Genomic DNA, 25,121 nt, shown 5'->3' with positions numbered 1-25,121 from the left:
ACCAGCATGTATTGCCAATTCCTAACTACCTTCTGGGCATTTGCATTTCTATGGTCTGGGGTTACAGACCAGTTGCAGATGTGTGTTTTACTCCCCTAATGGACATTAGAGAACCAGGGCTTTTACAAAAATCAACAGTGGTTATGCAGCGACCATTAGGCTAGCTTTTAATTTAGATTTATATTAAATTCAAGTTTCCCCATTTGCCATTGTGGGATTTGAACCTGGAAAATTAACTGGAGCTCTGGACGACTAGTCTAGTGACATTATTGCTATGCCATTGTCTCCCAGAGGTGACAAGAGCAGGTCAGAGGCTAGCAATTCTGAGGCAAGTAACACATCTCCAGTCTCATCATTGCCTGCCCAAGGCACAAGATACAAGTGAGGAATATGATGCAATATTTTCCATATGCCCTAATGAGTGTAGCTCCAACAGCACTTGAGAAACTTTAAAACATACAGGATAAAACAACTTGTTTGTACCCCATCCACCATCAAGATTCATTCCTTTCACCACCACCACGCAGTAGCATTGTACCATCTGCAAGAAGCAGCGCAGTAACTCACCAAGACTCCTTCGACAGCACCTTCTAAATCCTGTGACTTCTCCCACCTAGAAGGACAAGGGTAGTTGATGCATGGGAATATCACCACTTGCAAATTCCTCTCCAAGCCACGCACCATTCTGACTTGGAAATATATTGCCGTTCCCTGTCTGTCCCTGGGTTAAAATCTGTAAACTCTGTTCCTAGCAGCACTGTGGGTGTTCCTACAATGCAAGGACCACAGCGATTCAAGAAGGCAGCTCACTGACTGCTACTTAAGGGCAATTGGGGATGGGCAATAGGCAGTAGTGATTAATTTATTGTTACATGTACCAAAGTACAGTGAAGAGTTTTGTTTATGAGCCGTGCAGGCAGATCATAGTAAGCAAGGAAGTACAGAGCAAAAAGTCTTAGAAGCATACAGGTTACTTTGCACAAGCCGTGCACTTAGCAAGATCAGCATTTCAGTTGGTTCCGCTATAACGCGATAGTTGCATTCCTGTGCAACATCGCTTTTTAGAAAATTGTGCTACAGAAATAACAGGGCCGATTGGAAAAGCAGGGTTAGGGGCAGATCACCAAAAAAATCACTCAAAAGTCTAATACAAAGGATAGCACAGTTTGAATAAATGTTGAATTCATGTCTAATAATGAAATAAAAGTAAATTTAACACCTTACCTTGGGAAAAAAATAGTTAATCCTGAAGTGGATGGTTGTGGTTCATTGTCTTCTGACTGTTTTTAAGCCAACCCCCAAAGAAACAATATACAGTTTTTGCATCATTGCTCTTTTGCTTCTTTCTTAAAGAAGCTGTTCATAGCGTGCCAAATAAGATCTTATTCCACAAATTGCTATCCTGCTGCGTTCTGCATTGTAATCATTGTCCTCTAAGAGCTGCAACTGCTTGTCAATTTCCCTCAAGATAGAAGACAAAACAAAAGCGGAAAGCTGTTGTAGTGCTGCATCCTGGACTTCATCTTCATCTCCAGTTTTCACTTACCTCTCAGCGGTGGAGAGGTTTTCACAGAAGGACTCCAGCAGCTCTTCAATATCCTCTCTCTCTCCACTTCTTCAAATCCAACTTGCTTTGCAAAATCAACACAATGTTCTTTGATTCTTGGGAGCTTCCCTGCTGGATCAAAGCCTTTAAAATCTTGGAAAAAAAAATCTAGAAGTTTCTGCCAAACTGCATGCAAGCAGTCCTTACTGACATCACTCCAGGCCTCCACGATAATATCAATTACATTCTTGATGTTAAAGCTCTTCCAAAATTGAAGAACAGTGTCCTTATCCCCCTCAGTGGCTGCAATCAGCCTCTTAAATGTGCACCTTAAACAATAAGCTTTAAAAGCTGCTATTGCATCCTGGTCCATGGGTTGAAGGGGAGAGGTTGTGTTTCGGGGTAGAAATAGCACTTTGATGTTTTCAGAAAGCTCACCAATGGTGGGAAGATGGCTTGGTGCATTATACAGATGAGAAGAATCTTGAAATAATTTTTTTTTTCCTGCAGTACTTTCTAAAAACATCTTCTAAAACATCAACAATAAGGTCAGAAAAATATTGCCCCGTCATTCAACCTCTTTTGCTTGACCTAAAGTTGATGCCGAGAGTAGACTTAAGGTTACCTTTCGAGGCTTGAGTTGGCAGAATGGTACACCACCACATGCTTAAGCTTTGAGTCTCCACTGGCATTGGCACCCAGCAGCACTCTCATACGATCCTTTGCCACCTTTAAGCCTGGAGCGTGTGCTTCATTCATAGAAATGTAGTTTGATGGCATTCGCTTCCTGTATAAACCTGTCTCATCCACATTGAAAATTTGATCAAAATTGTAGCCACCTTCATCAATTTTTTTTTTTACTATGGGACGCATACTCCTCTGTGCGCTGATGGAATCGCGTTATAGCTAACACAAGTTCGCATTTTAGAAATAGTGTCCCCGATTTGTCAGTCACATTATAGTAAATTCGTGTTGCCAGTACGCACGTTATAGCAGAACTGACTGAATGGACTCTCTAGCCTCAAATACATCGGTCTAATAACATCTGGGAAGCAGCTGTTCCTGAATCTGCTTGTGTATGTGTTCGGGCTTCTGTATCTTCTGCCTGATAGCAGAGGTTGTAGGAGATCATTGTGGCGTATGATGGGTCTTTGATAGCGTTGGCAGCCTTTCCGCGGCAGTGAGCTGTGTAAATGGAAGGTTGGCTTCCGTGATGGTCTGGGCTGTGCACACCACCTTCTGTAATTTATTACGGTCCTGGGCAGAACAGTTGCCGTACTGGGCTGTTATGCACCTGGACAGTATGTTTTTAATGGTGCATCTGTAGAAGTTGGTGAGGGTCCTTATGGACATGCCAAATTTCCTGAGCCACCTGAAGAAGAAGAGGCGTTGTTGTGCCGCCTTGACTGTTGCATCTGCGTGGAAAGTCTGGGACAGGTTGTCCGTTATCGTCATTCCAAGGAACTTGACGCTCGCCACCCTTTCAACCTCAGTTCTGTTGATGTAGATGGGGGCGTGTCCTCCTCATTTCTTGCTGAAGTTAGTGATCAGTTCTTTAGTTTTGCCGACGTTGAGACAAGTTGTTTTCATTGCACCACGTCAGCAAGCCCTTTATCTTCCTTCTATATTTTGACCTGTCATTGTTAGATATCTTATAAAGAAATAATTTTTAAAAACACACAGATGTACTAAAATGTACATTGCAATACCCATCATGCTTATTCAGTGGAAACTAAATAATAAGATTTGGTGAGGTTGTGGAGAAAGGCTGAATAAAATGTAAATTGTTGACTAGTGAGAGAGAAAGGTATTGTGAAGGACAGGAATATGAAAATAAAATGTTGCAGTATGGATTCATGCATCAATTGTGCTCCCTCTCTGCTAAAATTTCCAAAATTTTCCTCGCTATAGAACAAAAACCTTCCTATCCAAAGACCATAATTCTTAGGAATAGAAGTAGGCCATTCATGCAATTGAGTCTGCTCCACCATTCAGTGAGATCGTGGTTGATCTGATAATCCTCAGCTCCACTTTCCTACCTTTGTCCCCATAACTCCTGAAACCCTTTCTGAATAAAAATCTGTCTATACTGAGTAACCTAGCCTCAATAGTCCTCTGTAGTAAAGAATTCCACAGATTTCTTACCCTCTGAGAGAAGAAATCCCCCCTCCTCCTCTCTTCCTTGAATATGCGACTCCTTATTCTGAGATTATGTCCTCTGACTCTAGATTGTCCCACAGACGGAAACTGCCTTTCCATATTCGCTCTGTCAAGTTCCTTTAGACTTGTGTATATTTCAACAAGGTCGCCTTCTGAACTCCAGTGAATACAAGTTCAATCTACTCAAACTGCCCTTGTAAGACATTCCCACCATACTTGGAATAAACCTTGTCAACCTTCTCTGGACTTCCTCTAATGCCTTTTAGATAAGGGACCCAAAATTGTTCAGTATTCCAGCTGTGGTCTGACTAAAGCCTTGTACAGTTTTAGCAAAACCTCCTTCATTTTATGCTCCATTCCCTTTGAAACAAAGGCCAACAGGGGGATTCCAGTTGGATTGACACAAAGTGTATTTTGGCGAAATACAAGTGTTCAATTTCTTTTAAACAGAGCCAGAGCACTTCAAATTCATCTAAAGACAGCATAACAGCAGCAAGTAGAAGTACTGAAGATGTTGACCTAGCTAAAGGTAAGGAATAAGATCATAATGTGACTATTTTGCATTTTTATAATTTGTGGGCTGTGTATTTTTACATAAGCATGTCAGAACTTGATTCCAAGTTTGTTTCTAAAAAATAAAGGTCAGGATTTGACTCCATATTGGCGGACAAAATGGGGAAGAGACAGAAACCTGATTATTGAAAGATTTACTGTTTTAGTGCTACTGTCTCTATTTGAGAGTTAATCCAGCGAGTAACTGTGTGCCAATTTAAACCAGTGACGACTTGTTTTTGCCCCACCTTTTTATCTGTCTGGTTAGTGGAACACATACAAAAGGTGGTGGGGATTGGCAGTGGTGAGGTCGGGGGTGGAGGAAGAGAGGTGTGGAAGACCTTAGAAATCAGTTGGGTTTCTGATTCCTAGGGATCAGATGTGGAAATGTGCACAGGATGCTCCCCATGTTTTAAATAAGCTGCTGAAATTTCCTTATGCAGTTCATATGTGAATGATAGGAATTGTTTTGGAGTTGGACCACACCTGATACAGAATAGTTCTGGTGAATCATCACCTTGTCTTGAAATGCTAACTCTGTTTGGACAGATGTTGTCTGATCTGCTGAGTATTTCCAGTAATTTTGTTTTTACCTTGAGCTGCTACACACTGAGCCAGTCTGCTCTGGGAGTTGTGTCCAAATCTGACTTGGATTCAAACCCACTTCATGACAGAATGGTTCTACATGGAATTACACTTTGGGTTCGATGGTCAGGAAGCACACCTTGGCTCTGTGTCTGTTAGTACCCTTGGCTTGCTAAAATCTATTGATCTAAGATTGAGAGTTATTAATACAACTTGCACCTACTGCTTTTTGTTGAAAAGAGTTCCACACTATGATTCTCTACACTTTTACCACTCTTTGCATGGAGCCATATTTCCTAATTTCTTTCTTGAATGACCTGGCTCTAATTTCCAGAGTCTACTTGCCTTCAATTCCTCCACAAGTGGAAAATATTTCTCTCTAATTGCCTCCATTCAGAATCCTAAAAATCTGAACTGCAAGGAACACGAGATCAGTTTATGTCAATCCATCTCTCATAATTTAACCCTTTGAGCTCTGGCAACATTCTAGTGACTCTGTATTCAAGGAATATGTCTGTGAAGTTGTGTTCTCAGAATTGAACACTGCACTTCACAGAGGCATAGAAAAGCAATACACAGAAAGTGGCCATTTGACCTGTCATGTTTGTGCTGGGATCTAGGCTTGGTCTAACTTGGGCTTTGTTTAGCTTTAATGAAACAAAGGAACGTAGAAACAGAACTCTGCCGCACCATTCAATATAATCATGGACGATCAAACACTTCAATGTTTTTTACTCACCTCATCCCTGTAACCCTGTTCAGTTATATTCAAAAATATATCAATATCTACCTTAAACATACTCAAACTTCCCTTTTATATACTAGCCTTCCAGACAGTGTTCCATGAGCCTTTTGGATTTTTTTATATGCCTGAATACTGCATTTCAGTGATTTGTGTGCATAGCCCCTTCAGTCTTTTCAAGATAGAGGGGTATATCTTTACCCAGGTGGGAAAGCATGAAGAGCCTTGTTGAGAGCTCAGTGAGAGTGTGACAACAGTCCTGTTGTCTGAAGGAAGTGCTTTGCAACAGGGACCAGCATTAGGGTCCTGAGATGGTGTTATTTTTCTGTTGCACTTCAACTAGCAATAACGCTACATCCTCCAAAAGCTGGCATGTGCCATAGCAGTCGAACCCTCTCTACGTTCAACAAGAGCTGTAGGACATCTCAGTGTGCTTTCAAATTAAGCAAAATAGTTATCCAGTTGCTCTTGAGAAATTAGTTTCAAAGACTGATGAGATCAAAAAATGTAATTCAGTCAAAACTTTAAAATTGTGCACTATGTCTTTGTTTTTACATATGTGGCTAATAAATCTTTTTGATCCCACTTATGATGCAAATTGTGTAAGCTTTACATGCTATATTTATCTACCCAAGTGCTTCCCAAACCTGATCCCACTGTGAGCCCATTTTGAGGTTTGGTAGGTAGTTGTTGTGATCTCTTGGTGAGGGAATGGGGACTACTGGTGGAGATACTGGGGCGGCACGGTGGCACTTTGGTTAGCACTGCTGCCTCACAGCGCCAGGGACCCGGGTTCGATTCCAGCCTTGGGCGACTGTCTGTGTGGAGTTTGCACATTCTCCCCGTGTCTGCGTGGGTTTCCTCCGGGTGCTCCAGTTTCCTCCCGCAGTCCAAAGAAGTGCAGGTTAGGTGGATTGGCCATGCTAAATTGCCCATAGTGTTCAGGGAGGTGTAGATTAGGTGGGTTATAGGGGGATGGGTCTGGGTGGGATGCTCTGAGTTTCGGTGTGGACTTGTTGGGCCGAAGGGCCTGTTTCCACACTGTAGGGATTCTATGACTCTATGACCTTTTAAAACATTGGGCTGGAAGTTTTCAGTCACTGCCTTGGAGCTTGGATCCCAACATTTTAGTTTGTGATCCTACTTGGGGTCCCAACCTTTACTTTGGAGAAGCCTGACCTACATTCAGTTGAAGTGCTGCAGTACCTCCACTGGTTGGGAGGATGTAATTACACTGCGACATATTTACATGGACAATTCCCTATCAAAAATATGAATAACAAGGTATTTATGGTGGGAAAGGTGTGTGCAGTATATCCCTTTCCACTATGAACTTAGTATGTACAATACAAAATTGTTAATATGGTATGAGGTGCTATTACAGAAAATTGCTTTAACTAAACAAAGGTGTAATTAATTTCTGATGAAAGGTCTAGGCCCGAAACGTCAGCCTTCCTGCTCCTATGATGCTGCTTGGCCTGCTGTGTTCATCCAGCTCTACACCTTGTTATCTCTGTAATTAATTGAGTTCGTTTTCGAGGATGATTTTTTTTAAGAAAAAGCTCAGTGGAGTAGCAGGTCACGTGTCACAAAATAATCAGAATATTTCTGTTGGCTTTCCAGCTATTGAGCTTTCCTTGCAGGAGCAGAAACAGCAACAGACAGAAACTAAGTCCCTGTACCCATCAACAGAAAGTGCTCCAAACAGCCACAGAACTGAAATACGCATGGTTCGTGCCCTTTATGACTTTGAGGCTGTAGAAGACAACGAGCTTACTTTTAAAGCTGGAGAAATTATCACTATTTTAGATGACAGGTAGGTTGGAAATGAATCAATTTGTCAAGCTTGTTGATGTCTTTTTTTTTCCCCCCCCCCCCTTGAAGTTGGGGTCAAGTTCCCAGTATCAAATTGCACCTGTGTGGATCCTTCCCAGCAAGTTAGCAGTTCTGCAAAATTGTACAGAACCAAAAGGAGGTCATTTGTCCCCTCGTGTCGGCCTTAGAGCTGTCCAGTTAAGTTTGCTTAACTGTGATCTTGTACTCGAGCAGAAGAGGAGGAGGGAAGATATCACAAGTGATTGTTCACAAACTCATAAGGGCTGAGGCATTGAAGCCACTAATCACAGATTCTTACCTCCAGGGTCGAAACATCCCTTAGATATGAACTAGCGGCAGAGTTTGTGGTGTAATGGAGTATATTAGCCTAGGTCCCAGAAGCAGTTGACTCTTAATAGTCTGTGGTGTCTCAGAAGGAGGTGAAATGCACTGTTGTGATCTGAATGCCTGAGAAAGCAGCACAGGAAGGCATTAGTGAAAGGGAGTCTTCTCAGAGGTAGACAATCTAAAACTACCTCGCTTTCTGAGGCACAGTAGCTTTACACATCAGCTTCAGCTAAGAACCCTGCAGAAGTGTGCCAAACTGAAAAGAAAAAGCTGTATAACTCGGCCCAAAAAAAAATTCAGAACCTTCTATCTGAAAGCTATTTACCTTGTGTTCTCATAAAATTCTCCCAGTGTAAAGAAAAACCCAATTCAAGAAGTATTTCTCTTGCATTGTGTTTTAGAAGAAATACTTAGAAATTAATCATTCAACTCCCCTTAGACACACACAAACCCATGTGCCACCAGTTCAAATTCAAAAAAGTATGTATTTTAATATGATTTGTATTTAAGTTTCATATCTTAACAGTGCAGAAGCTGAATTATGGTTTCAATAAAATATAACACACAAGTATAGCTATTGTAACAAAAACGTCCTGATATCCAGACTTAAGAGGTTATAGTACGTCTTGCTATCTTGTTTAGTGACCCCAACTGGTGGAGAGGAGAGACGAAAAGAGGAGTTGGACTTTTTCCTTCAAACTTTGTATCGACCAGTCTGAATGCAGAGCCTGAGCCTGGTAAGTGAAACCAACTTGTTGTGTTAAGACAGTTGTTTGGTGTCTTCAAATGCTTTATGTGGAGGACAGTGTGATGTACTGATTAACAGTTGGCAATGAGTGCTGCTCCTATGGTTAAGATAACACAGTGAAACCTCACTGAAAGACTGCTTGTACTGAGAAATTTGTGTGTGATGGGTGCTTCGATTTCAGCGATTTCTTTTATGCTAAAGGTATTGAAAAAACTTACCTGAAAGTAGTGAAGATAAAACCCTTGGAATTGTAAGAATTAGGAATAGGCCATATACTCCCTGCAAGCCTGCCATGCCTTTCTGGAAGTTAATGGCTGATCTTCTCACCTCCACTTTCATGCCCTATTGTCACATCTATTAATTTTCTTAGTGCTCAAAAATCTTATCACTGAGTGTTAAATATACTCTGAAATCCTAAGTTGCTCAACTCTTGAGTTAAGAAATTATTTTCTTATCTAAGTCTGAAATGGTTGAAGGCTTATCCTGAGACAGTTGGATCAGGAATGGTGCAGGAATCTGTTGTTTGTTTTCTAAGTAAACCAACTGGGGTGGGGGACAAAAATGCAATAATTGACCAATGCATAACCGCTGTAAGGAAGCAGGGGCAAAAAGGATGGAGTTTCCACTCCTAGTTACGATCGGATGGCCCTTTGCCTCATGCTTAGCTGTGATATTGCCCTATTTCCTTCCTTAAAAACGGACACAATCAACATGCAATTGCCTGTAAACTTGTACTGTTCCAAAATATCTCTGCTTCTTTTCCAAACACACAAGTCCCATGCATCCCTCACCCCTGTGCTTGCTGGTATATGTTGACTCCTGCTGACACAATGCCGTTTCCTTCCTTTTGAAAATACAGGATGAGAATTTTTCTGAGATAACAAGGTGGTCCTCTGATGCTGCTTGGCCTGCTGTGTTCATCCAGCTCTACACCTTGTTATGAGAATTTTTCTTTTTTATTTTAAGTCTTCATTTCCCCAGTCCAGAACATTGCCTTTTCCTAGTCACATAACCACCTGCTCATCCTACCCTGGCCTCTTGATAATAACCAGTTTTAATTGATCCACCACTGATGGCTGTACCATTGGCTAAACTCCGGAATCTTGTCCCTAAATCACTGCATCCCCTCTCATTATGTAAGATGTTCCTTTTAAAAACTGTCTTTTTGAACATCAGTCCTGACATCTTGTGTGTTACATTTTGTCTGATGCTTGAAAGGGCCTCAAAGTTTCATACTTAAGGAGCACTATACTACTTTGGGGAAGGATATCTGCCTGGCCTACATGTGACTGTAGACTCTCAGCTCTGATGAAAGCTGCTCGGTTCAAGGACAATAAATGCCAGCCGAGCCAATGACACCCACATCCCATGAATGAATACAAAAAAAAAGTTGCTGTTGAATGTGGCAAGGATGCACAAAAAATAGCAACAGAAATAGGTCACGGTCTATCTATCCTGCTGCTGTAATTAAGACAGGTCATGTGTTCAACACAGACTCGGAGACATTGTTTTATTTCTTTCTTTCTTTCGTGCCAGCTTTCTGTTTCCCTGACTTACTTGCTATCTGTTTCTCGCCTGCTTTGCTTCCCTTGCTTTCTCTTTCTCTGTGTTCCCCTCCCCCTCCCCCTGCTCCCTCTGCCCTTCTGTCAATGTATTCAATGATGGAGCATTCACAATGCTATTGTTAGGGAGTTTCAAAGATACACAACCCTTTTGAGTGAAATAATTTCTCTTCATCTCAGTCCAAATTGTTCCTCCCATCCTGAGACTGCCCCTATGTTTGAGATTCCCTGACTAGTGGAAACAATCTATCTTATCAAGCTTCTTTAGAATCTTTTAAACTTCAATGAGATTACCTTTCATTCTTGTAAACTCTAGAGAATATAGACCCCGGTTTCCTCAGCCTCTCAAGGTTGGGAGATTCTGTCATCCTAGGGCGCAATCCATTGAGCCTTCACTGTACCATCTCTAACGCAAGTATATTCTTTCAAAGTTGGAGACGAAAGCTGTACACAGTTTGCCAGATGTGATATCACCAACACCCTGTGCAATTGTAGCAATACTCTTTTGTTCCCTTAAATCATTTCCCTTGTGATAAAAGCCAAAATGGCATTTGCCTTCCTAATTTATTGCTTGTACCTTCATGCAGCTATATCTTCAGTTGGTAGGAGTCACATGATTTTTCACTTGCCTAAACTTGTCATGTTCAGGTCAGTTTTAGCATCGTCAATGCCATCATTGTAACTATCTCGTGAAATGCAGTACGGAAGCAAAATATTATGATGCTGGAAATCTGAAAGAGAAACAGAAAATGCTGCAGGGTCAGCAGGCCAGGCTGTATCTGTAGAGATAGAGATAGAGAAAGAGACAGAAGTTAGAAGTTTTGGGTCGACAAACTGAGTCATCCAAGTTCTGATTATAAGGTCATCAACCTGAAACGCTAACTCTGTTCCTCCCTCCATGGACATTGCCAGGCCCTTTTATTTCCAATATTTTCTACTTTAGTTTTAAGAAATGTCATGTTAGTGACTGATACCTAAGTTTCTAAAGTCATTCTGGTTTTGGGAAATATTCTTTTGAGTTTTGGTCCGAGTGGTGTGAAATGTCATGACATCCTTTGTTTGTACTTGTTTCATACTTAAACTAAACGGCAAAGAAAGTTGTAGTCTGTGTGTACGTTTGGCAGAACATTGGACAGAATTCCAAATAACAGTTTAATCAGTACTGTTGCTGATAACTTGACAAGCAGCTCCAGCTTTGCTCGTAACTTATGGTGTCAACTCATGCCAGTAGTTGGATTACTGCCTAGTAACTTTCCTCTCCCCCTTTCCCTGCACGTCCCACTTCTGTGTTTGCCTTGCAAGTAGTACTGGAGTAAGTGACACAGCTTCTAGTAGATGGGCGCAGTTTGTGTGAATTACATTGGAGGACAGAGGAAGCTGTTCAGTACCAACAGTCACAGGATAGGTTTGGATGAACATGACAACTGTCCAGTCTGTTATGTTCACATCAGCTCAGAGCACCAATCCTGCACCCCTTGGGTTGGAGTTTCTAACTATTCCTTAATTACACAGCGACCAGATTGTAACTATCCCCTTTGGTTATCCAAAGCAGCTGCTTGAGGTTCTGTGTAAATAACTAGTTCCTGCTCCCATGCACTTTATTCCTGCAATATTGTGTGTGCAGGACAATATTTACTTTGGAATGAGGTTTTTTAAATTCATTTCTGGGACACTGGGCGTTGCTGGTTGGCCAGCATTTATTGCTCGTCCCTAGTTGCCCTTGAGAACGTGGTGGTGAGCTGCCTTCTTGAACTGCTGCAGTCCACCGGTCCATTGTGGGTTGACCCACAATGCTATTAGGGAGGGAATTCCAGGATTTTGACCCTGCAACAGTCAAGGAACGGTGATATATTTCAAGTCAGATGGTGAGTGACTTGGAGGAAAACTTGAAGATAATGTTCCCATATATCTGCTGCCCTTGTCCTTCTAGATGGAAATGGTCGTGAGTTTGGAAGGTGCTGTCTGAGGATCTTCGAATTTCTGCAGTGAATCTTGTAGATAGTACACACTGCTACTACTGAGCATCGGGGGTGGAGGGAGTGGATGCTTGTGGATGTAGTGCCAGTCAAGCAAGCTGCTTTGTCCTGGATGGTGTCAAGCTTCTTGAGTGTTGCTAGGGCTGCACTCATCAGGCAAGAGGGGAGTATTCCATCACACTCAAGACTTGTGCCTTGTAGGTGGTGAACAGGCTTTGAGGAGTCAGAAGGTGAGTTATTCACTGCAGTATTCCTAGCTTCTGACTGCTCTCTTAGCCACTTTATGTGGTGAGCCCAGTTGAGTTTCTGGTCAATGATAAACCCCCAGGATGTTGATAGTAGGGGATTCAGTGATGGTAACACCGTTAAATGCCAAGGGGCAATGGTAAGACCATCTCTTATTGGTGATGGTCATAGCTGGGCATTTGTTGGCACAAATGTTGCTTGTCAGCCCAAGCCTGGATAATGTCCAGATCTTGTTGCATTTGAACATGGACTGCTTCAGTAGCAGAGGAATTGCAAATAGTGCTGAACGTTGTGCAATCATCAGTGAACATCCCCACTTCTGACCTTATGATGGAGGAAGGTCATTGAAGCAGCTGAAGATGGTTGGGCCAAGGACAATATCCTGAGGAATTCCTGCAGAGATGTCCTGGACCTGAGATAACCGACATCCAACAATGACGACAATCTTACTATGTGTCAGGTATGACCCTAACCACCAGAGAGTTTGCCTCCTGATACCCATTGATTCTAACTTTGCTAGGGATCCTTGATGGCACATCCGGTTGAATGCAGCCTTGAGGTCAAGGGCTGTCACTCTCACCTCTGGAGTTCAGCTCTTTTGTCCATGTTTGAACCAAAGCTATAATGAGGTCAGGCGCTAAGTGGTCCTGGCAGAACCCAAACTGTGCATCATGGAGCAGTTTATTGCTGAGCAGGTGCTGCTTGATAGCACTGTTGATGACACCTTCCATCACTTTACTGATTGGCGAAAGTAGACTGACGGGGCGGTAATTGGCCGCGTTGGATTTGTCCTGCTTTTCGTGTACAGGACATACTTGGGCAATTTTCCACATTGTCAATTAGATCCCATATGGTAACTGTACTGGAACAGCTTGGCTAGGGGAGTGGCAAGTTCTGGAGCACAGGTCTTCAGTATGGAATGTTGTTAGGGCCAGTTGCCTTTGCAGTATCCAGTGTCTCCAACCATTTCTTGATATCTCGTGGAGTGAATCAAATTGGCTGAAGACTGATCTCTGTAATGCTGGGGACTGCTGGAGGAGGCCAAGATGGATCATCCACTTGGCACTTCTGGCTGAAGATAGCTGCGAATGCTTCAGCCTTATCTTTTGCCCTGATGTGCTGGGCTCTTCCATCTTTGAGGATGGCGATATTTGTGGAGCTGCCTCCTCCAGTGAGTTGTTTAATTGTCCACCGCCATTCATGACTGGATGTGGCAGGACTGCAGAGCTTAGATCTGATCTGTTTGTTTTGGGATCGCTTAGCTCTGTTTATCACTTGCTGCTTTCGCTGTTTGGCATGCAAGTAATCCTGTTTGGTGGCTTTACCAGGTTGATACCTCATCTTCAGGGATGCCTGGTGCTGCTCCTGGCATGCCCTCCTGCACTCTCCATTGAACCAGGGTTGATCCCCTGGCTTGATAGTAATGGTTGAGTGGGGGATATACTAGGCCATGCAGGTACAGATTGTGCTGGAGTACAATACTGCTGCTGTTGATGGCCCACAGTGCCCCATGGATACCCAGTCTTGAGTTGCTTGATCTGTGCGAAGTCTCCCATTTAGCACGCTGATAGTGCCACACAACACGATGGAGTTTCTTCTCAATGCGAAGGCGGGATTTTGTCTCCAAAAGGACTGCGCGGTGGTCATTTTTACCGATGTTTTCATGGACAGATGCAACTGCACCTGGCAGATTGGTAAGGATGAAGTCAAGTATGTTTTTTCTCTCATTGGTTCCCTCACCACCTGCTGCAGACCCAGTCTAGCAGCTATGTCCTTTAGGACCTTAGCAGCTCAATCAGTACTGCTACTGCCCAGCCACTCTTGGTGGTGGACGTTGAAATCCCCCACCCAGCGTACATTTTGTGCCCTTGCCATCCTCAGTGCTTCCTCCAAATGTTGCTCAACATGGGAGAAGTACCAATTCATCAGCTGAGGGAGGATGGTATGTGGTAATCAGCAGGAGGTTTCCTTGCCCATGTTTAACCTGAAACCATGAGACTTCATCGGGTCCAGAGTCCATATTGAGGACTTCCAGAGCAACTCCCTCCTGCCTGTATACCAGTGTGCCGCCACCTCTGCTGGGTCTGTCCTGCCAACTGGACAGGACATATCCAGGGATGGTGATGGTGGTGTCTGGGATATTGTCTATAAGGTATGATTCTGTGAGTATGACTGTGTTAAGCTGTTGCTTAACTTGTCTGTAAGTCAGTTCTTCCAATTTTTGGCACGAACCCCCCAGATGTTAACGAGGAGGACTTTGCAGGGTTGTCTTTTTAGGCTTAGGTCGATGCTAGGTGATCAGTCTGGTTTCATTTGTTCAAGACTCGGTACAATTGTACTTGGCAGCAGTTGATACAACTGACTGGCTTGCTAGGCCATTTTAGAGGGCAATTGAGAGTCAACCACATTGCTGTGGGTCTGGAATCCTGTATAGGCCAGACCAGGCGAGGATGGTAGATTTCCTTCCCTGAAGGACATGAGTGAACCAGATGGGTTTTTCTGACAATCTACAGTGATTTCATGGTGATCAGTAGATTCTTAATTCCAGAATTTTTTTTTATTATTGACTTCAAATTCCGCCATCTACCATGGATGGTGGGATTCGAACTTGGGTCCCCAGAACATTAGCTGAGTTTCTGGATTAATCTAGCGAAATACAACTGGACCATCACCTACCCCTTATTTATTGCCCCAGAAAATTTTAAATGGTGTTTAGAATAATTTTTTTCTACAAGAAGTATGTGACAGTACTTGATAAATATAGCGGATAAATGACAAAATAGTTCCTGCTCGAGTAGAATTTTTTTTTCCTGCCTCCCCCTCCAACCTGTTCCCTTTTAGGCAGTGCAACATCATTCAGTTAACAACCTACACATGGAATTTGCCTTTGTGTGTTTGTTACTGGTCGTTCAGGTTCTTGTACATTTTGGGCTGCAGTGGGGAAAAATTAAGTGTTTATAATTTGAGATGGTTCCAGATTTGCAACTTCAAGAGATTCTGTTTTTTGAATCTTTGTCCTTTCAAGGTGAATAATTTGCAAGGGTAATGAAGTATTATTAGTGTTGTATCACTACTTTGGCTAATGAATGGGAGGAGCATAGAAGAGGGCATGTCTGAAAACAAAAAAATGCTGGAAATGACAGCAGGTCAGGTAGCATCCGTGGAGAGAGCAATGTACCGTTTTGAGTCTAGATGACTCTTAATCAGAGCTGCCCGAACTGCTGTGACTTCCAGCACTTTTTGTTTTCAGTACAGATTCCAGCATCTGCAGTAATTTCCTCCCAAAAAGTAGGACACCACAGAAGGAGGCCATTTGACCCATTGAATCTGAGCCAGTTGTTTTGAGGAACTGTAGAGTCAGTGCCACTGCCTGACTCACTATGCATCAGTGCCTGACTGATGAGGAAGAAAACTTTGTAACTATTCGTTCTTTGCTGTGTATCTCTGCTCATATAAGTACCCTTTTGAATACAGAAATGCGCACAGCTTTAGCTTCCTGTCCTGTTACTGCAGCTTTCAATACAAATATCCTACCCTGTGATTCATATCAATTTATGTAAGGATCAGGGAGTTGTAATAGAAGCAGCATTAAAGATCTGGAATAGTGTGATTGGATATGCACTGAAAAGGAACATATGAAATTACTTATGAGGATCTGTTTGTTTTCCATTAACTACAGAGAAGATTGTCGTGACAGAGGAGACATCTGTACAAGATATTCAGCCTTCGGAGCCTGAGCCAGTTTATATAGATGAGGTATGTGGATTTTGTTCACTTTCAACATTTATTGGCTTTCTCTCTTCGCCATTTTCTCTCTTCTCCTCCCCTTAGAGCATAGAGCCTACCTAGATGTTAATAGATCTCCAGTATTTAACCCAACTGGCCCATTTTTCCTGGGGTTAGCCTGGATGATGGTCATTATCAGGATGCTCTGCACTCCACCAATCGTAGCCGCTTGCACATCCATAATATCCCTTTACAACACCATTGACAAATGTACCTTTGGCTGCTTGGGCTTCAAACAATGAAATGCCTTCTCTGGGGTCCTCTGCCTTCCTATCTCCCTCGCCTTTTATAAAGGTCCTGAAAGCTTACCTCCTATTTCAAACTTTTGATTGAGTGATTGATTTATTGTCATGTGTACCAAAGTACAGTGTAAAGCTTTGTTTACAAGCAGTACAGGCAGATCATAGTAAGCAAGGATTTACAGATCAATATGACTTAAAGGCATACGGGTTACATTGCACAACAGGCAAAATCAACATTAGCAACGTCAGCATCATTTGAGGCTAGAGAGTCCATTCATCAAGGTTTTGGAGTAGATTTGTAGCTCGGGTTATGGGTGTTGAGGTTGGTTGGTTCGCCGAGCTGGTTTCTTGTTTCGCGGACGTTTCGTTACCATGCTGTGTAACATCCTCAGTGCAGCCTCCGATGAAGACCTGATGAATACACACCGACGCTTCATCGGAGGCTGCACTGAGGATGTTACCCAGCATGGTAACGAAACGTCCGCGAAACAAGAAACCAGCTCGGTGAGCCAACCAACCTCAACAAGTCCATTCATCAGTCTAATAACAACTGGGAAGAAGCTGTTCCTGAACCTGCCGGTGTGTTCAGGTTTCTGTGTCTTTTGCCTGACGGAAGAGGTTGTAGGAGACCATTACCAGTGCGCAATAGGTCTTGGATGATGTTGGCAGCCTTTCCATAGAAGCAAGCTGTGTAAATGGAATCCATGGATACAAGGTTGGCTTCTGTGATGGTCTGGGCTGTGCACACCACCTTCTGTAGTTTCTAACAAACTTCGGCAGAGCAGTTGCCATTCCAAGCCGTTACGTACCTGGACAGTGTGCTTTCTGTAGAAGTTGGTGAGGATCCTTATGGACATGCCAGATTTCCTGAAGAAGAGGTGTTGTTGTGCCTTCTTGACTGTCGCATCTACTTGGGAATTCTAGGATAGGTTGTTGGCTGTTGTCACTGTGGAACTTGACGCTCTCCACCCTCAATCTCACTTGGTCACTTCCACATGTGGTTCAATGTACTACATACATGCAAGTTCTTTTTTTGTTCAGTCAAGCGTCAGATGCCAAGTTGGACTTTAACTAAATACATTTTCAGCTTTGATAATTATCGAGATTAAACCAAAAGATATTTCAGATTACAAAGTGAAGTACAGTAGTAAATAACTTGGTAATTAATCTGCATGCTAAAATGTGAAGGAACAAGCTTCAAAGTAGATGAAATTGATACAGAAAAATGAGTTTAACTAACAACCTAAAGCAATCTGCATTTCTTACCAAAAAAAACAAAGTTTTATAATATAATATAATATAATATTTTATAATATAATAGAAACAAAGAAACATAGAAAATAGGTGCAGGAGTAGGTCATTTCGGCCCTTCGAGCCTGCACCACCATTTGATATGATCATGGCTGATCATGTAATTTCAATATCTCACTCGCGATTTCTCTCCATATTCCTTGATCCCTTTAGCAGTAAGGGCCGTGTCCAGCTCTCTCTTGAATATATCTAATGAACTGGCCCCAGCAGCTTTCTGTGGTAAAGAATTCCATAGGTTCATAACTCTGAGTGAAGAAATTCTTCCTCATCTCAGTCCTGAATGACTTACCCCTTATTCTTAGACTGTGACCCCTAGTTCTTCCTGCATCTAGCCTGTTCAGTTCCATCAGAATTTCAGATTGTTAATGTGTATCGTGAACAGCTGGGGTCCCAGCACTCAACCCTGCGGTAACCCACTCATCACTGCCTGCCACTCTGAAAAGGACCTTTTTATCCCCACTCTGCCAACCAGTTCTTTATTCACATCATTACATTACTTCCAATACCATGAACTTTAACTTTGCTTCCTAATCTCTTGTGTGGGACCTTGTCAAAAGCCTTTTGAATGTCAAGATACACAACGTCTACTTGTCCACTCTACTGGTCGCATACTCAAAAAAAAAAAAAATCCATAAGATTTGTCAAGCATGATTTCCCTTTAGAGAATCCATGCTGACTTGGACCAATCCTGTCACCACTTTCCAAATGCTCAGTTATTACATCCTTAATAATTGTCTCCAGTATTTTCCCCACCACCAAAATCTGGCTAATAAATCTGTAATTCCCTGTTTTCTCTCTCCCTCCTTTTTTAGAAAGTAGGGTTACATTCGCAACCCTTGAGTCCATTGGAATTCTTCCAGAGTCTATAGAATGCTGCAGAACGATCACCATTGCGTCCATTGTTTCAACTCTGGGATACATAATGTAGTCAACTCCCTTCACAACAGTATGAGGTTATTGATAAGAATTTCACTTTTTTTTTGAAAGAAGGAAATAATATCCTGGAGATTCTTACAACAATATTCATAATAATGATGCACTGCTAGCTAAGTAAAATCACAAATCTGAGAGAGAAATTAGTAGGCCTTAAGACTATTATTTTACTGGATGCTACCTTGCTTAAACAGATTGACCAACATCAGTGTTACTTCACCCTATTTTATAAGAATAAATTCAAAATAAAATCTGTCAGAAATTGAATGGGCAACCTCATTTCACTGAGTATTGCTGAGAAAAGGTGCACTTTGTAAAAGCTTTTGATCTTGGACTCCAGACCATTCACAAGCACAAATTTAAGGGGAAAACCCAAAACGCAAAGGAGAATGCTGATTGGTTGGCAGATGGTGTCTGACTCATTAAAGTGTTCCCATGGAGAATGCACCTGTTATGCTGAGTGACAGTTAACCGAATGGGTGTTGTTTAAATTTTAAACCAGGCTGGTTGACTCTGCTTATGACATTGCATTGAGAAATGAATCACCAAATGATTGCCACCTATTTTTTTGAGTTTAAATAGGTACAGTATGTGGGCCTGTTCTCTGTCTTCTCTATATTAATATATGTAGCTTCCAGTGCATACAGCTGCGCCATACTGCGAGCCTGACTGACCATCCTAAATTGGTTGTCAATTAATTCTTCATATACTTAGGATTATCCACCTAATGTCCAGTTGCAGAATCACATCTAGTGTTGGATACTCTTGTGATTTTGCAATCCTGAACTGATTACATGTGGCTCTAACCTTTTTTATCATGAACAGCCAAAGGGATATGCTGTTTGATATGGTCAGCCAGTTCCTGGGACTTGTAGCTTACATGCGTGGTGTTGCATTGACACGGAAGTTCATGTACCAATGCTCATTTGTGTGGTGACAGCAGCATCCTGTTTATGGCCACCACCTCCTTTGGTGTTTAATACATGGCCTTTTGTAGACACAAAGAACGTATACGTATATTGCATCTGTTTCAAATGGACAAAGTAGATGATAGCTGTTCACTGGTTCCTTGGCCAAGGCAATGTCCAGAGAAATCAAAGAACTATCGATGCTGGAAATCTGAAACAAAAGCAGAAATTGGTAGAAAAATTCAGCAGGCCTGGCAGCATCTGTGGAGAGAAAGTAGAGTTAATGTTTCAAGTCCAGTGTCCCTTTCTTCCATTTATGTGCCGCAAGAATCCTATTGTACTGGATAGAATTTAGAGCTTACGGCCCAGAAGGAGGCCATTCGACCCATCATGTCTATTGACTGATGAAAGATCTAGCCAGTTGGCCCCATTCTTCAGCCCTAACTCCATAGCCCTCTAAATTCATCACTTTCAAATATATATCCCGCTCTCTTTTGAAACCTCCTGTGGAATTCACCTGCACTGCTGTCCCAGACAGCACATTCCTTACCCTATCAAAACTGTTCAGAATTTTAAACACCTCAGTAAGGTCACTGCTTAATCTCTGCTCCAAGGAGAATAAGCACAATTTCTGTAATCTTTCCTGGTATCATTCTAGTAAATCTCTTTTGCACGCTGTCCAGGGCTTTAACATCCTTCCTTAAATAAAATGCCCAGTACTGAGCACAATACTCCGAATGTGGTGTGACCGGCAACTTGCCTGCTCACTTCAGAGAGTTATGTACATGAACCCCGAGATCCCTCTGCTGTACTCCCCTCAAATTTTTACCATTGAGCCTGGATTGTCTGTCAGTGTTTCTTCTTGCAAAATGCATTACCTCACATTTCTCTGCATTGCCATTCAGTTGCCTGTCTGCCCATTTGGCCAACTTGTCAATGTCTGTCTGAAATCACTCACTATCATCCTCACAATTCACTACATGTTGGTGGGGTGGCCGGGTATCAGAACCCCAAAAAGATTCAATATCTATCCATGTAGGTCTGTTTTAAAAACTGAATTCAGGATTCCTGCACTTGTTATTGTTTTTAATGATATAACTTTTCAAAAATTAATTGTATCAGTTCTTTTTTAAAACAGGAAAAGATGGACCAGGTTTTGCAGTTGCTTCAAAATGCAATTCCCACTGACCAGCAGCCTGACTCAGCAGAACTGCTACATCTAGAAGGTAACCAGCGTTCGACCATGACCATTAATGAGATAAAAGCTGGAGAAACCCAGTACATCTGGCAGCATTTGTGGAGAGAAGAATGGACTTAATGTTTCGAGGTCAAAAACTGCCCTTCAGAACTGCTGAGGAACTGTCAGATCAGACTGGAAACCTTAAATTTGTTTCTTCTCTGCAGATGCTGCCAGACCTGCTCGGTTTCTCCAGTACTTTATGTTTTTCGTTTATATTTCCATCATGCACAGTGTTTTGCTTTTATATGAACATCTCTGGTTTTGTTATTTGTAAATGCAGTCCAGAAATGAAATCCTTTTCTTCTTGTTCCTCATTTAATGGAATCATGAAATAGTGCAGTGTAGAAGAAGGTTGCTTGATCAATCAGATTTGCACCAGCTCCATCGAAGAACTGATCCCATTCTCCTGCTCTTTCCCCAACTCCGTGCACTTTTTTTTTTTAAAACTTCAGATTTTTTACTGAGTTTCTTTTTTGAATGCTATTCTTGAGTCTTTATCCACCACCTTACCAGACAACACACTACAAATCTTAACCACTCATGGCATGAAAGTGCTTTTCCTTAGGGCTGCTGTCCTTTTGCTGATCACCAGTCTGTACTTGTACCCTCAAGCTATTCTTGGTGATTGACATTGAAGCCTTCCATCCAGATTACTTTCTGTGCCCTTGGAGTTTCTTCCAAGAGGTGTTCAACATGGAAGACTACTGATTCTTCAGCTGAGGGAGGGTGGTAGTTGATTTTCAGTAGCAAGTTTATTTTCCTGCCATCAAGGCAAACCTGGAGATGTCCAGAGTCCAAACTTCCACTGTGTATGCTGTGCCACTACCTCCAGTGATGCATTAAGACATAATCAGGAACGGTGATGGAGGAGTCTGGCATATTGGTCATGACACATGATTCTGAGTATGATGTCAGGCTGTTGTTTGACCACTGTCTGGGACAGAACTTTTAATTTTGGCACAAGATATGAAAGGTTATTAGTGAGAAGGACTATATGATTGATTAGACTGTGGGTCCCTTTAGTTGTGTCAGCCCTAGGACCAAATAATGGCTTGTTCCAAAGTAGACTTTACCATATTGCAACTGTTTGAACAGCTTATCATTTATCTGTGGTGTTGCAATCTGAAATATTGAACCTTCTGAAATGAAGACTAAATAAAACAATTCTATCCAGTGTTATCAACTGCCGCATGAGCGGTTCATGATGTACAAACTCCGTGTGAATGAAGTTTCTCTGTACAATGGCTAGGCTGAGAACCACATTGCTCTGTCTCGTGGATAGATTGGGTATGAGATTTCTCGGTGTATTGGATGATTGAGTACAGTTGGATTCACCTCTTCTTTTTTGGGATGTTAATAAAATTTGGGTCTGTCTATACATAATTGTGAGCTAAAGTTATGAACTGGCCTAGTGTTTGCTTTTCTCTTACTATACATATTCAAACTCCTAATGTCATGAGGTTGAAATAACTGATGTGACCTACTTTGTTGTTCTTTGTTCAGTTTTGATAAATAACCTGACTTAAATCTTTATTTCCAGATGTCTGTCAACAAATGGGACCAATCATTGACGAGAAGCTTGAAGAGATAGACAGGTGTGACACCAGACGAGTAACTTATTTCCTGATTTTTGTATTTTTTTTCTTTTTTATATTTATGTTGAAATATTTATATTTATACATTTTAACAACAAATCTGACTCTGAATTTAGATTTTACTTTAAACCTGTCTCCCTGTTAGTGCCGAGAGAGTTTACCCTTCCTGGAAAGACTTGAACTTAGGAACACTTCAAAATTAGAGACATTTTCTTCAAGAGTCATTAATCTATGGAACTTTCTTTCTTTTATTCTGTCACAGGATGTGAGTGTCACTGGCAAGGCCAGCATTTATTGCTCATCTCTAACTGACCTTGAACTGACTGGTTTTCAGAGGGTAGTTAAGAGTCAACAAAATTATATACAAATACAATAAATACATACACACAGGAACAGGCCTTTCAGCTGACCAAGCCTGCCCCGATTCTATTCCTTATTTAGACCCGCTACTTATTCCTATGCGCAGTTTCTATCCCTCTGTTTGCCTCCCATTTGTGTGTCTATCAAGATATGCATTAAGTGTTGCTCATCCGGGAAGGGGAGAAATACCTGGATACTGTGTTCCAGGAGGCAGTCACGCCTGGTAGATTAACTAATGTTAATTCGATTGGCAGGCAGGGACAGCAGTGTGTGACTGCGAGTGAGGCAGGTAGAGGGACCCTGCAGACAGGAACACAGGAGCCGCAGCCCTTGACATTGTCCCACAGGTATGAGGCACTTGCTCCCTGCGTGGATGAGGAACAGGGCTGCAGGAAGGATGAGTCAAATGACCAAGGCACCATGGTCCAGGAGGCCATTGAAGCGGGCGGAGCAAAAAGACAGATTGTAGTTGTAGGGGATTCCATCATCAGGGGGCTAGACAGTATCCTTTGTGAGCAGGATAGAGAATCCCGCATGGTGTGTTGCCTGCCCGGTGCCGGGGTGCGAGACATCTCTGACCGGCTTGAGAAGATACTAGAGAAGGAGGGGGAGGATCCAGTTGTTGTGGTCCACGTAGGTACCAACAACATAGGCAGGACTAGGAAAAAAGACCTGTTTCGGGATTATGAAAAGCTAGGAACAAAATTAAAAAAACAGGTCTTCAAGGGTCATAATCTCTGGATTGCTGCCCGAGCCACGTGCAAATTGGCAGAGGGAGGGTGGCTAAAAGAGTGGTGTGGGAAAGAGGGTTTCCTTTTCATGGGGCACTGGCATCAGTTCTGGGACAGGAGGGATCTATACCGCTGGGATGGACTCCACCTGAACAGAGCTGGGTCCAGTGTTCTGGCGAAAAGGGTAAATAGGGTGGTTAATAGGACTTTAAACTAGTAAGTAGGTGGGAAGGGAGAAGTGAGCGTAGATGGAGAATAACTATTAATGTAAGGCAAAGCAGCAGGTTAGCAGGTGACGAGGAAGCTTCAACTCCATTGAAAATCAGCAAAAAAGTTAAAGGGAAGGAGAACTCAAGAGCTGTTAGTAATGGAGGTAATAGGACCCAAAAAGAAGGTGCAAAAACTGGCATAAGGGCACTTTATCTGAATGCTCGGAGCATTCGAAACAAGGTGGATGAGTTGACGGTGCAAATCATGGTAAATGGGTATGATTTAGTGGCCATTACAGGATGGTCATGACTGGGAGTTAAATATCCAGGGGTATCAAACTGTTCGGAAGGACAGACAGGAAGGTAAGGGAGGTGGTGTTGCTCTGATTTTTAAGGATGATATCAGGGCAGTAGTGAGAGATGATATAGGTTCTACTGAACAAAATGTTGAATCCATTTGGGTGGAAATTAGGAATAGCAGGGAGAAGAAGTCACTGGTAGGTGTGGTCTATAGGCCACCAAATAATGACACCGTGGTGGGGCGGGCAATAAACATAAATAGCTAATGCATGTAAAAATGGTACAGCAATTATCATGGGGGATTTTAATCTACATATCAATTGGTCAAACCAGGTCGGTCATGGCAGCCTTGAGGAGGGGTTCATAGAATGCATCCGCGATAATTTCCTTGAACAATATGTAATGGAACCTACAAGGGAGCAAGCTATCCTAGATCTAGTCCTGTGTAATGAGACAGGAATAATTAATGATCTCACAGTTAGGGATCTTCTCGGAAGGAGCGATCACGTTATGGTCGAATTTAAAATACAGATGGAGCGTGAGAAGGTTAAATCCAGTACCTATGACCTGTGCTTAAACAAAGGAGACTATGAAGGAATGAGGGAGGAGTTAGCTAGGGTAAAATGGAAGCAAAAACTTTATGGTGGGTCAATTGAGGAACAGTGGAGGACTTTCAAAACAATTTTTCCCAGTGCTTAGCAGAAATATATTCCAGTGATAAGGAAGAACTGTAGGAAAAGAGAGAGCCAGCCATGGATGTCTACGGAAATAACGGAAAGTATCAGATTGGAAAAAAAAACACATACAAAAAAGCAAAGAGTAGTGGGAAACTAGTAGACTGGGAAATCTTTAAAGGCCAACAGAAAGCCACAAAAAAAGTTATAAAGTAAAGTAAGATAGATTATGAGAGTAAACTAGCTCAGAATATAAAAACAGGCAGCAAAAGTTTCTATAAACATGTAAATCATAAAAGAGTGGCGAAGGTAAACATTGGTCCTTTAGAGGATGAGAAGGCCAATTTAATAACTGGGAATGAGGAAATAGCCGAGACATTAAACAGTTATTTCGTGTCGGTCTTCACAGCGGAAGACACAAATAACATGCCGAAAACTAATGGCAAGAAGGTTATAGCAGGTGAGGACCTAGAAACTATCATTATCACTAAGGAGGCAGTGCTGGGCAAGCTAATGGGGCTAAAGGTAGACAAGTCTCCTGGCCCTGATGAA

General features: G+C 42.2%; 1 protein-coding gene across 1 annotated transcript in view; it reads left to right on the top strand.

The window, feature by feature from the left end:
• The window catches only part of LOC109938060 (signal transducing adaptor molecule (SH3 domain and ITAM motif) 2), a 54,175-nt gene that overhangs the window by 8,213 nt on the left and 20,841 nt on the right, over positions 1 to 25,121 (top strand). The window contains exons 5-10 of the mRNA XM_048599267.1: positions 4,157 to 4,235; positions 7,209 to 7,401; positions 8,391 to 8,485; positions 15,960 to 16,036; positions 20,599 to 20,686; positions 22,241 to 22,311. Of these exons, the coding sequence (XP_048455224.1) occupies positions 4,157 to 4,235; positions 7,209 to 7,401; positions 8,391 to 8,485; positions 15,960 to 16,036; positions 20,599 to 20,686; positions 22,241 to 22,311 (603 nt within the window). The remainder of the gene's footprint in view (positions 1 to 4,156; positions 4,236 to 7,208; positions 7,402 to 8,390; positions 8,486 to 15,959; positions 16,037 to 20,598; positions 20,687 to 22,240; positions 22,312 to 25,121) is intronic.

Source organism: Rhincodon typus, chromosome 7 (assembly GCF_021869965.1).
Source record: "Rhincodon typus isolate 14 chromosome 7, sRhiTyp1.1, whole genome shotgun sequence".
Lineage (NCBI taxonomy): Eukaryota > Metazoa > Chordata > Chondrichthyes > Orectolobiformes > Rhincodontidae > Rhincodon > Rhincodon typus.
The sequence above is the reverse complement of the archived record's forward strand: the minus strand, read 5'-3'. Positions and strand labels throughout refer to the sequence as shown.